This window comes from Dysidea avara, chromosome 1 (genome assembly GCF_963678975.1).
Source record: "Dysidea avara chromosome 1, odDysAvar1.4, whole genome shotgun sequence".
NCBI classification, from domain to species: Eukaryota; Metazoa; Porifera; class Demospongiae; order Dictyoceratida; family Dysideidae; genus Dysidea; species Dysidea avara.
The window spans coordinates 15,211,213-15,225,119 of NC_089272.1; the positions used below are offsets into that span (position 1 = coordinate 15,211,213).

The window sequence follows — 13,907 nt, forward strand, 5'->3', positions numbered from 1 at the left end:
TCCTACTACAATGCTAAAAATAGAGCAATCCACGAACTAATTACTCTCACATGAATATAATAAACTACAGACAATTATTACATAGCTAAAATGTCTCATGGTTCTCCTGTCACACCCCCATGGCTTGAACATTGGATCTATAAATTATATAACTGACAAAAATTAGTCATATCTCCCCAAAAACACCTTTACTGTAAAAAAAAAAAAGCGTCAAAGACGCTACAAGTATCTGTAACCCCATGTAAAACAGAGAAGCTGTAGAAAAACACTCCATGAAATTATTGGGTAACTGAAAGAGCTGATACCTAGAGTGGCCAAGAATCAGTGATGTTACTACAACTGACTATGATTACCAAAGAATATATTGGCTGTAAAATAGGCAAATAAAAGTAACTGGCAACCAAAACAGCTGATATCTGAAGCGGCCAAGAATAAAAGTTAAGTTGATACAACTTACTACAATTATTAACTTGCAACATTGAATCTTAATCATTTAAAAAACTGTGTTCCATACATTCACCCTTGCTACATCCTAAATTAATTTTAATTCTTTGTACATCTGATTAATTGATAATTTGACTGCCTTCTTTTCTTTGCTCTGACTAATGAAAAAGGCGGCCAAATTACCAGCCAATTAGAGTTACAAAGAATTAATTTAGGATTTAGCAAGGGTAAATGTATAGAACACAGTTAAATGATATGTTGCAAGTTAATAATTGTAGTAAGTTGTATCAACTTAACTTTTATTCTTGGCCGTTTCAGATATCAGCTGTTTTGGTTGCTAGTTATGTTTATTTGCCTGTTTTACAGACAAGATATTCTTTGGTAATCATAGTCAGTTGTAGTAACATCACTGATTCTTGGCCACTCTAGGTATCAGCTCTTTCAGTTATCCATTAATTTCATGGCGTGTTTTTCTACGGCTTATCTGTTTTACATGGGGTTACAGATACTTGTAGTTTCTTGGACACGCCTTTTTTACAGCAAAGGTATTTTGGGGGGATATCAATTACTGAAAGTGATGTGGCCATTCATTCCACTTCGTTTTTGGCTACACAGTGCTAAAAATAAAGAACAGTACAGAACATGCATCTGCAATCAATCCAGTAAATAAAGTGTTACAGGCAATTTTTGTTATACGTAATTGTGAAAGTCAGCACTAGGAAGCACTATTCCCATAAATCAAAGCCTATTTGGTAGAAAAGAAAAAACAATGGGACTTTAAGAAGGACAAATTATAAAGGTACACCTGTTCTGCATGTAAGTGCACATTACATCTATTGTAGCTCATGTCTTAGGCCTAAACAATGTTGAACATCAAAGAAATCAATTAAATGTTTTTGAGGATCCAGCTCAATGCGTACATACTATAAATAATGTTGAATAACAAAGAAGTCAAGCCCATACTGTGAATCATACATAGTTGAGTTATGCTTGGCTGAAAGCATCAGTTCCAGTATGCAGTTATCACTCAGAAGAAAATTCATGAATGAAAATAAAAAATTATAGAAACTTATTGCAAGTGTTTGTGGTCAATCTGATAGCATGTTTGGACTTGATTATTAAAAATAATCAGCTGTTTGACATATTTGAGAATGAAAGTCCTAACCTTCATGGTCCATAGTACTAAGCTTACAGTTAAATTTATAAGCTTAAATATGTGCTTAATAGAACCAATAATCAAATTGTTAATTGTTATACTTGATAATGCCGTATGAGAATTTCAGTTACATCTTTTTTTCATTAAACATACAGTAAAGCTGCAATACAATACTATACAGTATATTATGCCATGTTGCTTATTAGTATGCATGATGGCATGATGCATCTACATACTTATATTATGTACATGCATATCAATTTTCCACATATAGGTAGAATACAGCACAATGAATTTTATTTTGGATACTTTCATAATCCTGATCTCGGTAGTACAGCAGGATTAATACTGCTGACCACTGAAACAGAACCAGTATCATTCAGCATCGAAGCTTCAGATTATTTCTATTCTGGAACAATTACACCTAATGGCAGGACTACAACTGATATTCCTATCAGATTGATAGTGTCAACTTCAAATAGTCAAAGAAATGGAATCTTTTTACAGACAATGAGTGACAAAGTGACTGTAGTTGGCCAAAATTTGCGAACACATACTAGTGATACTTTTAATATTTTACCAGCTGTGAGATTACGTGTTGAGACATATGTGTACTATGGAATAACAGTGCCAAGGACTACCATTCACGATTCCAATTATTTCAGTGCCATATTAGTAGTAGGCACAGTGAATGGTACAGTGATGAGGGTGACTGCTAGAAGATCAGTAAATATGTATCTGAGAGGTAGTTCCAGTGATTTAAGTGCTAATGTACAGTATACGTTTGTAATTAACAGATTGGAAACTGCTTATATTGTATCGCTTGATGAATTGACTGGAACGAAAATTATCACAGGCCAGCCAGTGTCTATGTTTAGTGGTCATGAATGTGCTAATATCCCATCGAACATTGTAGCTTGTGACCTTGTAGTAGAACAGATACCACCCACTGCATTTTGGGGAAAAATACATTATGTTGTACCATTTTCAACCAGAAGTTCATATACTATCAAGGTAGTCGCAGCGTATAACTTCACAGCTATTGATATTTATCTTAATAACACAAAGCAGTCTTACAGTCTTCATGAAGGAGACAGTATTAGTGAAATATTTTCAGTACACTGTGCAATTTATTCAAACAAGGTTGTGATCATAGCTCAGTTTGGTCATGGGCAAGATGATGACTCTGCTAATGGGGATCCGATGATGGTATTAGTACCTGCTACAGCTCATTATACTAACTCATCTGATATCACCACCATGTACAATTCTCAATCAGACTATAGTCACTATGCCAACATCATTGTACCAGCTCAGTTTTATCAACCCCAATTAATTTATTTAACAACTGGAGGAGTTCAAAATTCTCTACAATCCATTAATTGGGTACCAATTTATGTAGAAAGTGCCATTGTTGCATATGCTGCACAAGTTTCCATATCTGAAGGCATGTCATCTATCGTCCACACAAAGGCATCTGCTTTAATGACAGTGACTGTGTATGGATTAGCTTTTGGTGAAAGTTATGGTCATACTGGGAGTTTAAATCTCGTAGAAGATTTTATGGGTATGTGTATTATTAAACTGCAATTGTAGGAAATTTTACAGGAATATAGTGATTAAACAAGAAGGACCATCACTGGAATTCCAACTTAATTCCTATTTCAGTCCGTATACAACAATTGACCAGTATGACTAAAGAAGGGATTAAATTTGTAATTCAGGTGATAACCTCCTTGTTTAAGCACTTTGTTGTAATGATTTCAATTTTTGTTTATAACAAAATTCATCATTACAAAACATTGCATCAAAATAATTATGATGCCAGATGTATGTGGATATAATTGTATGACTAAACATGCACTAAATTAAATATTGTTGGCTGTTTCACATGATCTTTGACTACACCGGTTCTGCCTGTTAAGTGGCCATACACATTTTTTTTTTTGGAGATAGCATACAACTTTTACTTCTACTGTTGGAAGCATGGTGTAAGGAATTAAAGATAGTTATAATCTAATCCAAAACAGCCAAACTGTAAAAAAAAGAGTGTGGCACTATGGTGAAAAAAAAAGTGAAATCCAAGGTGGCGGCCAAGAAATGGCTGTGATGGTAGGTTAATGATAATAAAAAATTTAATATCGACATTTCAGGTGAATTTGGTGCAGCCTGGTCTTGGCACAAAATTCCCCTGAATTGTCGTTATTAAACTTTTTTACCATTAACCTACCATCACAGCCATTTCCTAGCCGCCATGTTGGATTTCACATCTTTTTTTCACCATAGCCTTTTTACGACCTGGAGGGGGGGGGGGACTGGGGGCATTTTGCCTCGCCTGAAAGAGGATGAAAGGCCCCATGAATACCTGTTTAAAAGATCGATATACTCTAATAGAGCAGTCACAGTATTCTTCAGAGAAGCAGTGTAGCAAGCTTATAGATCAGGAGATATGGTTGATGAGGGGTAGCTATTGACATTGTGAGCAGGTCATGACCTTTTTTTTTTGGTCTTCAACTTACAGTTTGAGTGAAGTTGAGATTCAGAATGGAAACCTCCCTTACCTCTGGAGCCCCACTTTAACTCTTTGCCCTGGGCCCCTTAATTTCTCTGGGCGGCCCTGTTCACAGCCGCACGGGTTTTTTTACAGCTTGACTGTTTTGGATTAGATAATCTTGATTTTGAAGGCATAATTTTGAGCAAAATAGGCTGGATTTTTTAGCACTACTCAAAAGCAAAATCAAGACACACGGTAGTGTGTCGTGCGGCCTAAGAAGCCGGCGCGCAACACCCATGAGTATATTGACAGGAAGTACGAAAACGCAATATTCGCACCTCACTAGCTCTGTGCTGCCTTGATGAAACAAGACGATTTTTGCTGTGAACATGCCCTCCAACTTCAGTACCCCACACACCAAGTTTGAGCAAAATCGCTTCAGGCGGTCCCGAGATATGCGACTTCAAAAATCAAGACACATGGTAGTGTGTCGTGCGACCCATGAAGCCGGCGCGCAACACCCGTGAGTATATTGAAAGGAAGAACAAAAACGCAATTTTTCCACTTCCGTAATTCTGTGGTGCCTTAATGAAACAAGACGATTTTTGTTGTGGAGACGCCCTCCACTTCAGTACTCCACATTCCAAATTTGAGCGAAATCGCTTCAAGCGTTCCGGAGATACGCGACTTCAAAAATTTGCTTAGTTTCTTCGTTCTTTTTTTTTTCATCCTCTTTTTGAACACTTACAAAAACTGCTATAAAACACGAATGCCATATCCGATTGACTTGACATTTAGCACACAGAAGGGGGGGGTATAACGGCGCATCTCGGTACTAATTTTGGCTTGGAATATGATAAACAGGCAAGGAGTTATTCACGAAAAAATAACACCAATATGTTGTCGCGCCTACAGGGTAAACCTCTGATGAGAAGAAGCGGAAAATCGATGGGTGAATAGATTAACTACTGAACCTCAAACCTTTTGTGGTTTGAAAGTAATGGAGCTAAAAACCACGAAGATAAACAAAAAACCGACAGTGCGTAACAATTATGCAATCGAGATTAGTTAATAAAAAACAACTACTTGCCACGCTTACCAGAAAAACCGCTTTAGGCAATGCTTTGAAATTCGCTGTACAGATGGAGTAATCATCTAAGAAAAGCTCTTCAGTGGTGTAGAAGAATCAGACCTAAAGCCACAGAGTTATAACACGAAATCCAACTTGGTGTAGCAAGTGCAAGATCGAGATACTCTAATGCGCGAAGTATATTTTCTAAGCGGTTAGATTTAGCCGTATGTTTGACAACACTTCAATATGATATTGTTGCAATCACTGAGTCCTTCCTAGATGACAGTATCACAGATTCCCTTGTTGTACCTCCATCATATGTTGGATTTCGTCGCAATCGTAATAGACATGGTGGTGGAATCTTAGTTTTAGTTAGAGACAATTTGACAGCTATTCGTCGTCCAGATCTAGAGTTGGACTGTGAGCTTCTGTGGCTTAAGTTATTCACACAAATTGATCCTGTGCTGTTTGGTACATTTTATCACTCGCCTAATTCTGACGTATCTGCATTGAATTCTTTAAACTATTCATTACTTTCTACTCAATCAAAGTATCCAATTGTGTTATGTGGAGATTAATGTTTAGTTACGCTACCACTCACCTATTTACGTGCTCTGTTCCTCGGATCTTCATTCTTCACCTCCAGCAATCCATTGATTGAGGAGGGGGTGTGGTAAGTGCCAGGGGGCCTCATCTGCCATGGTATATGGCCTAGGCAAGGTTATGTAATTCCAGCGGGGCCAAAGTAGGAAGTACTTTTGGTTTATTGATGCTTGGGTAATGAAAGAGTTTAGAGCAGAGAAGCGTCTCTGTCCTAAACTCTTTACAATAGAGGCCATAGGTAGGTCATGATATGTATTATGTATATCGTGATCTACCCCCCCAAGCATCAAGGTTATTTATTTAGACCATGCAATGTGCAGAAATGATGATGGTGGCAACATCTAGTAATATGCAAGAAGCGATGATGGTGGTGGATGATTGTCCATGCTAATTACTAGATGATGGTGGCAACATCTAGTAATATGTTAATAAGCTATGCTTGCAGCATACAGAAGATGATGATGATGATGTGCAAGCTGAGCAACGGTGACATACAAAACAAGCAGTGGCAGTGACATACGTAGGTATACGGACAAGCAATGGTGACGACATACATATCAAGCAAGTGTGACAACATAAACATTAGGAAGACATAATGTACACGCAAACTAACATGCAACTAACAATCCAATGGTGTGCCCCGTACCAATTGCCTGGCGAAGTTGTGGAACAGATCCTAACCATAGAGCTACAGATATATGACGAAGACACTGTATCGTGTACACATTAAAGCAAGCACTGTGTTTTGAAACAATTCCTGTTGAAGATGTATAGGTTGAAGTTTCCTTTAATGACAATAAAATGGACTTTTCTTTGGGACTATTATAAGACTCAAGGGGTATGGTGTGCAAGAAGCTGGCACAACACTGTGAAACTACTATGCAAAGTTCTAACATGTACTTGGCTGCTTTTCAACATACAATTTATGATAACCATGTGTTTGTGTTGTTGTTTATACAAAGCAACTCTTATTATTTCACCTTTTTACTGGAGGTGTACCAATAGAGAAATTTCAATATAAAGCGATATACTGAGTTAAAACACCGATACCGACCCAATATAATAAAGATTTAGATTAGAGGAAACTGAGAAACTTTAACTTGCCATAAGATACACTTAGTAAGTAGTCCTAACAATCACTGCCTATGGTTGATTGCCTGTGGTGGTGTGGCCTCAAGTAACAGCCCAGACCGTGAGGCACCCACAAATTAATTATTTTATTATTATTATTTAGTACGTGCTCCCACCAAGATAAGTCCAAATCACTCCGTATTTTTAATGGCTTGTAGAGATGGCTGGTTGTTTCAAGCTGTGTTTCTAGTTTATTCATCCCATGGTTGCTTTTTTTTTTAATTATTATTATTATTATTATTATTATTATTAATTTTATAGCTCTCCACTATGATCATTTTTGTATGGTTATAACAAAGAATGTTTGCTATGTGCGTATTTCTATGGCTTCTCGTAGCGTAGCACTTTTCAAGGATAAAACTACTGTTTCCCCAACTTTGTTTGCTAGATAACAGAGGGTATAATGCGGCTTTACCATGGCAAAGACTATTTCGGTATATTATATTGATTTTGGCGGCTATATTGAGACCAACCGATATTGGCAAAAAACAAAATCGCCATATTGGCCACTGATACGATGTACCGGTACATCCCCACTGATTGCATGCAAATATATACAGTGTGTGTGGGGACAGTGTGCAAGATTATACTAGTACACCAATTAGTATTATACTGTTGCTTACCCGATGCAGCATCTTGTTTGAGGCCGTTTCGCGATAGTCGTGGTGTTTGGGAGAGCATCTTCAGCTAGTGATCTGGTTGGGAGAGCGTCTCCTGGTAGTGATCTGGATGGGAGAGCGTCTCCGGCTAGCAATCTGGTTGGGAGAGCATCGGCAGTTTGAATGGGAGAGCGTCTCCTAATAATGATCTGGATGGGAGAGGCAAGCAGCTGTTAGCAACCCAATTTCCTGATGGCACTCTGAACTGGAGGGGGCTTGTCTGTGACTGCAGGCAGGACAAAAGAGCATCTCTCCTGACAAAGATTTGAACTGCGAGCATCCCTCAATAGCAATCTCTACTTGTGGTAGCAGCTGGCATGGTGAAGGGATCCAGGCTGGCACAGTGAAGGAATCCAGTCAGAACTACAGCCGATGCAGCATCTTGACTGAGGCCGTTTCGCGATAGTCGTGGTGTTTGTCCTCGAAGATTCTGATTGATGCTCACCACGTGATTTCCCTACATTTTTGTTGATTAGGTGGCGTCCGACGAACTGGCTATGGTATGAGGTGGAGCTGTAGTTACTGTTGATATTGAGTTCAGCGGCGTCGGAGCTGTTCCAGGCGACAGTGACACCGTGCTTGGGCCAAGGTAAGCAACTTGTAGAAACGACCCTGAAGGCGGCTACTAGCATTGTAGTATCGCATCTTGTCGCGTCGTCGTCCTGTCCGGAATGCTTGTTCCTTTAGGCGGCCCTTCCTCCGGCGTGACAAAGCTCTTCGCTTGCTCAATCCAGCAGTCGACCTTCCCAAGGACGACGACCCTCCCTTTCCTCAGCCGGCGAGCACTACGAGTATTCATCTTGAAGATTTAAAGCCACTGTAACTGGCAAGTTTTGTTACAACAGGTATGAATTACTGCCAACGTGTTCTGCTCACTTTGTTGCGCATGCGTTGTTCTTATTACAGCCCACTGTTGCATGCTAATATTTTGGGTATTTGCACAGCCTACGCTTCACAACATTAACTGTGTTTAATACTTAAACTTTATTTTTAATCTACCGCATATCAACTGGTCAACGATCTCTCCATCAGTTCCATCTCCTTGTACTTCTTTATTTTGTTCCTTGATTTGTGATAACTATCTAACTCAATTAGTTAACTTTACAACCAGGCAAGATAATATTCTGGATCTCATTTTTGTGAACAATCCTAGCCTTGTATCATGTGTTCAGCCTGTTGACAATCTACCTGGTACTGATCATGATGCGATACAGTTTTCTCTGGCTGTAGCCCTGCCAAAACAGGCGACCTGTTCACGCTTGTTATACAATTATAAGAAGGCTGATTTTCAACACTTTTGTGAAGTTTTGAGTCATGTACCATGGTCTTGTATTCCATCTGATAACATTGATGAGGCATGGTCAATGTGGAAAGATCTTTTCTTTTGTGCTGCTGATTCTGCTATTCCTAAGGTGCAGTGGAAGAAGTCTAAAGTGAAACATTGGTTCTCCCATGAAACCATTCATTTGATTAAGTTAAAACGTCGCTTGTATAAGCGTATGGTCAAATCCCCTACCTCTGATGTTATCAAATCCAAATATAAACAAATTAGTAACTTGGTTAGATCTAGAACACGACAGGATACCGAGACTCATGTTTCCAATTTATCTAAGCAATACTTTGACTCCCCTAAACCATTTTGGAGATGGCTACACTCCTTTAAAGGAAACCGCTCTCCTATCCCACCTTTGCTCCATAATGATGAGAATTTAACTGAAGATTCCAACAAAGCAGAGGCATTTAATGCCTATTTTAGTTCAGTGTTTACTGTTGACGATGGTTCTGATATCCCAGGGCTGAGAGAATCATTGTCTATTCACCCACCCATCATTGATTCTATTCAATTTACTGCTAAGGATGTGTTTGAAGAGTTAATTTCTTTACAGTGTGATAAGTCCTGTGGCCCAGATTTACTTCCTGCACGCTTACTGAAGTTAGGTGCAGAATTTCTTGCACCTTCTTTGGCACAACTATTCCAACTATCACTATCATCTGGGAAACTGCCATTAGACTGGGTTAGTGCCAATGTTGTTCCAGTTCATAAGAAAGGCGACAAACACGCTACAAGTAATTACCGTCCTATAAGCCTAACTTCCATTGTTATTAAAGTTATGGAGAGAATTATCCATCGCAAACTTGTTGCTGCTCTTGAACAACACAACCTTCTTAATGATTGTCAATTTGGTTTTCGCCACAAACGCTCTACTGTTTCTTTACTTTTGGAGGCAGTTAATGATTGGGCAACTTCTCTGGAACAGCGTAGTAGTACTCACTGCATTTTCTTAGACCTAGCAAAGGCTTTTGATTCTGTTTCCCATCCTCGTTTACTGTTGAAGTTGGAATCTCTTGGAATCTCTGGTGATATTTTGATTTGGTTAAAGGCATTTTTAACAAGTCAACGCCAGCATGTTGTAGTTAATGGGAGGTTTTCCTCATGGCTTACGGTTACCTCAGGGGTGCCCCAGGGTTCAGTCTTAGGCCCTCTTCTTTTTTTACTTTTCATTAATGACATTTCCTCTGTTATATCTCACAGCAAAGTCAAACTATTTGCTGATGATGTCGCGATCTACAAGGAAATCTCATCACCTGATGATGTTAAATTGTTGCAGTTTGATCTCTCAAGTATAGCTCAGTGGGCGAAAAAGTGGCTCTTGCGTCTCAATCCAATTAAATGTGATAGCATAGTGATTTCCAACAAGCGTTCCCCAATTTTACCTTCATACCATCTAGATTCTTCTGTTATTCTACACCATCCTGTAATTCGATACCTAGGCATTATAGTTGACACAAAGCTGAACTGGAATGAACACTGTAAATATGTTTCAGCTAAAGCTACTAAAGCACTCAATGTTCTTCGCCACTGCCTGTTCAATGCTCCTTCATCCATTAAATCTACTGCTTACAAATGCATTGTCCGCCCCGTTATGGAATATGCCAGTCCAGTTTGGCATCCTCATACTGCTAAAAACATCAATGCTCTGGAATCTGTTCAGCGTAGAGCTGCCCGTTGGGCTTCCAATAGTAGGTGGATTCCTTCATCTCACTGTTGGAGTAAGTCTTCTGACGAATGCATCCAAGCATTAAAGTGGCCTACCATTCAACAGCGTCACAACTACTTTACTATTTGTTGCATTCATGATAGTCTCTACCACAGGAATTCCTTACCATTTAGTGAACATTTTCAGTTGTCCCAAGCTCCCACAAGGAGTCACCCTCTATCTCTCCGGCCTGTGACATTGTCTATCAATTCATTTCGTTACTCTTTCTTTGTGAACAGCCCATTTCTGTGGAATACCATACCCCATACCATCCTGCGAATTAAACAGCCACCCTTGTTCCGTTTAGCCCTCCGTCGTTTTCTTTTTTGAATCTTCTGTATACTTAATGTTCTTGTTTTGTTAGTATTTATTTTTGTTCTTGTAGTAGTTTTGTTTTACAGGTGTATTTGCTTATGTCATTGTTTTTGTAATTTCTGGTGTGTATGTGCTTTTTGTGGGAAGTACGCCTACAGGCTTGTCCTTTTGTACAACCCGGTCTTTTGGCAAAATTGATAATAACATAACGTAACATAGAGCAGTCATTCTAATAGAGCAGTCACCCAGAAAAGAGTTCAAGAGATCAGCTAGAAACAAGTAACCTGTATGGAGATCAGCTACAAACAAATCGCCCTATAGAGAGTTCAGCTACAAACAAAACACCCTGTAGAGAGGTCTGCTTGAAGAAGTTACCTTGTAGGGAGTTCAACTACGTAGTTCAGCTAGAAGAAGTCACCTTGTAGAGAGTTCAGCTACAAAGAAACCACAATGTAGAGAGTTCAGCTACAAACAAATTGCCCTGTAGAGTGATCAGCTAGAAGAAGTTATCTTGTAGATAGTTCAGCTGCAAAGAAACCATCATGTAGAGAGTTCAGCTGCAAACAATTCACCTGTAGAGAGAGTTCAGCTACAAACAAATCATCCTGTAGAAAAATTAGCTAGAAGAAGTCACCTTGTAGAGAGTTCAATTACAAAGAAACCACCATGTAGAGAGTTCAGCTACAAACTAGTGACCCTGTTGAGACATCAGCTAGAAGAAGTTACCTTGTAGAGAGTTCAGCTACAAAGAAACCATGATGTAGAGAGTTCAGCTTCAAACAAATCACCTGTAGAGAGTTTAGCTACAAACAAATCATCCTGTAGAGAGATCAGCTACAAATAAACCATCATGCAGTGAGTTCTGTAATAAATATATGTATTATATATTATATATATATAATTTATACAATTACTGATAAAATCAGGAATGTTTAAAGTATTTAACATCTGCTTCATCTTTTCTTCTTCCTGTGGTAAAGAAAAAGAGATAGGTTAAAAAAGCCCCAAAGCCAGCCATAGGTCAGCTTTGGAGTATACAAATACAAAAAGAAGTGAAATCTAATTCATAACAGTTAAGCTGTAAAAAGAGTGTGGCCCTCAAAAAGGCCATTGTGAAAAATGATGTTAAATCCAAGGTGGCGGCCAATAAATGGCTGTCATGGTAGGTTAATGGTAAATAACGACAATTCAGGTGAATTTTGTGTGAAGACCAAGCCTACAGGGTAAATGGCTTACGGGAAAAAGCTGAAAATCGGTGGGTGAATAAGTTAACTATTGAACCTCAAACCTTTTGTGGTTTGAAAGAAATTGAGCTAAAAACCAGGAAGATACAATAAAAAAATCAACAGTGTGTAACAATTATGCAATCAAGATTAGCTAATAAAAATTGACTATACTTGTCACACCTACCAGAAAAACCACTTGGGGTAATGCTTTGAAAATCGGACCAGGAACACTTGATTTAACTATCAGAAGTCTCTTTATAATATTTTTAGACAGTAGGAATGGAATTATTTGTAAATAAAGTAATTTGTCACAATTTATCATGCTTAAGGGTGCTGTGTACAGTTCGTACAAGGCTTCCCAAAACATAGTCTGTTTTGCACTAAAAGAAATATTATTACTCTGTGACATGTTGATGCATTTTAGTACCTGTAAATTAGGTATCCCATAGCAACAAGCACACGGATCTTGCTATTCTACACCCTATCACTTAATTAGAACTACTCCATCCTTTTTAATCCAATAGACATGAAATTTTCACACAAGCTACTTTAGTAAATTTGCCAAAGAAGAGCGTTTGCCATTTTGAAATAGCAAGTTCAGATGATGAATAACGTAGAAGTATAACAAGGATTTCTGGGACTGTCAACCAAAAAGATAAATATGTGATGATTGAGAAGCTAAAAGACAAAAATAAAAACGCACAATGGTTTGTGCTGTTTAGCATAGTGTATCATAAAAGTATCAAGGCTCTTGTGTGTAAACTGTAGGACTAGTTCTAGTATAAAGGGGAAAATTGTAACTCATGTTCTAAAGCAAATTTAGCAGTTGGGTTTGGACTAAACTGTGTACTAGTGTTAGCTTATATCCAGTAAAAAAGTACAGGACATTTGCTAAAACCATTTGTAAGTTATAGTACAAATTAAATTTCATGGGAAGCCATATAAGCAGACTGTACAGAGCACCCTTAATCACTCAGAGAATTCAATGCATTAATATAAAAAGTTACTTTATAATGTATTAAACAGTAAATTGACCATATCTCTGGAACCCTTCAAGATATCAAATTGAAATTTTGACACAAGATAGATACACACCCGGTGCCTCATTTTAGCTATAAAAGAGAAAATTTACTATTGTGCCAAAAAGAATGGTTTCCAAAATTGGCTCACATTTGTTACAGAAGTGTCCACCAGGCAAGGGCATAACTGCACCTGGGCCTGCCAGGGCACAGGCCCGGGTAATCACTGCTGGTGTCCGGGCTGCAAGCATAGCAAACTGCGGCACCTGCCATGGCACGCCCCTACTGAAACAAACTAAATTACATACTTGCTCTTTTTTGGGGTAGCTAAGTAGAATTCTAGAAAACGGGACGGAAACAGAAAGCGGGAACAGGATCAACCAACGGAAAATTCCTGATGAAGGTTATCATGTCAACATATAGGTTAAATTTTACAGCATGATGCTTCTTTGTAACATTGTTGGACCCTCTGTACTGTTCCGCTAAAACAATCAAAACTCTCTAATAGAGCAGTAACCATCCATTAAAATGCTCTAATAGAGCAGTCACAGAATGTTTTGCAAACTATGTATCTTACCAGGGGCCTTTTAGTATTGAAAGCTTGTGAATCAATGTACTACAGCTGGCAACCCTCAGCCTCTTCATTGGAGTCACCTCAGCCTGACACATACTGTAGCTACCATGCACATACCTTTTATCTTGAGAAAGTTGCAGCCATACACCTTCTCACATCTTTATGTAAACACTGTC

The 13,907-nt window shown here is 38.5% G+C and overlaps 2 protein-coding genes across 2 annotated transcripts in view; one reads left to right on the top strand and one right to left on the bottom strand.

Annotated features, from left to right (window-relative positions):
- Nucleotides 1-13,907, bottom strand: part of LOC136257520 (uncharacterized) — a 258,968-nt gene that overhangs the window by 8,559 nt on the left and 236,502 nt on the right. The gene's annotated exons all lie outside the window — the stretch shown is intronic.
- The window catches only part of LOC136260986 (uncharacterized), a 148,533-nt gene continuing 135,301 nt past the window's right edge, over nucleotides 676-13,907 (top strand). Inside the window, exons 1-6 of the mRNA XM_066054978.1 lie at nucleotides 676-721; nucleotides 811-834; nucleotides 1,875-3,167; nucleotides 5,446-5,586; nucleotides 8,655-9,984; nucleotides 10,093-10,181. Of these exons, the coding sequence (XP_065911050.1) occupies nucleotides 676-721; nucleotides 811-834; nucleotides 1,875-3,167; nucleotides 5,446-5,586; nucleotides 8,655-9,984; nucleotides 10,093-10,181 (2,923 nt within the window). The remainder of the gene's footprint in view (nucleotides 722-810; nucleotides 835-1,874; nucleotides 3,168-5,445; nucleotides 5,587-8,654; nucleotides 9,985-10,092; nucleotides 10,182-13,907) is intronic.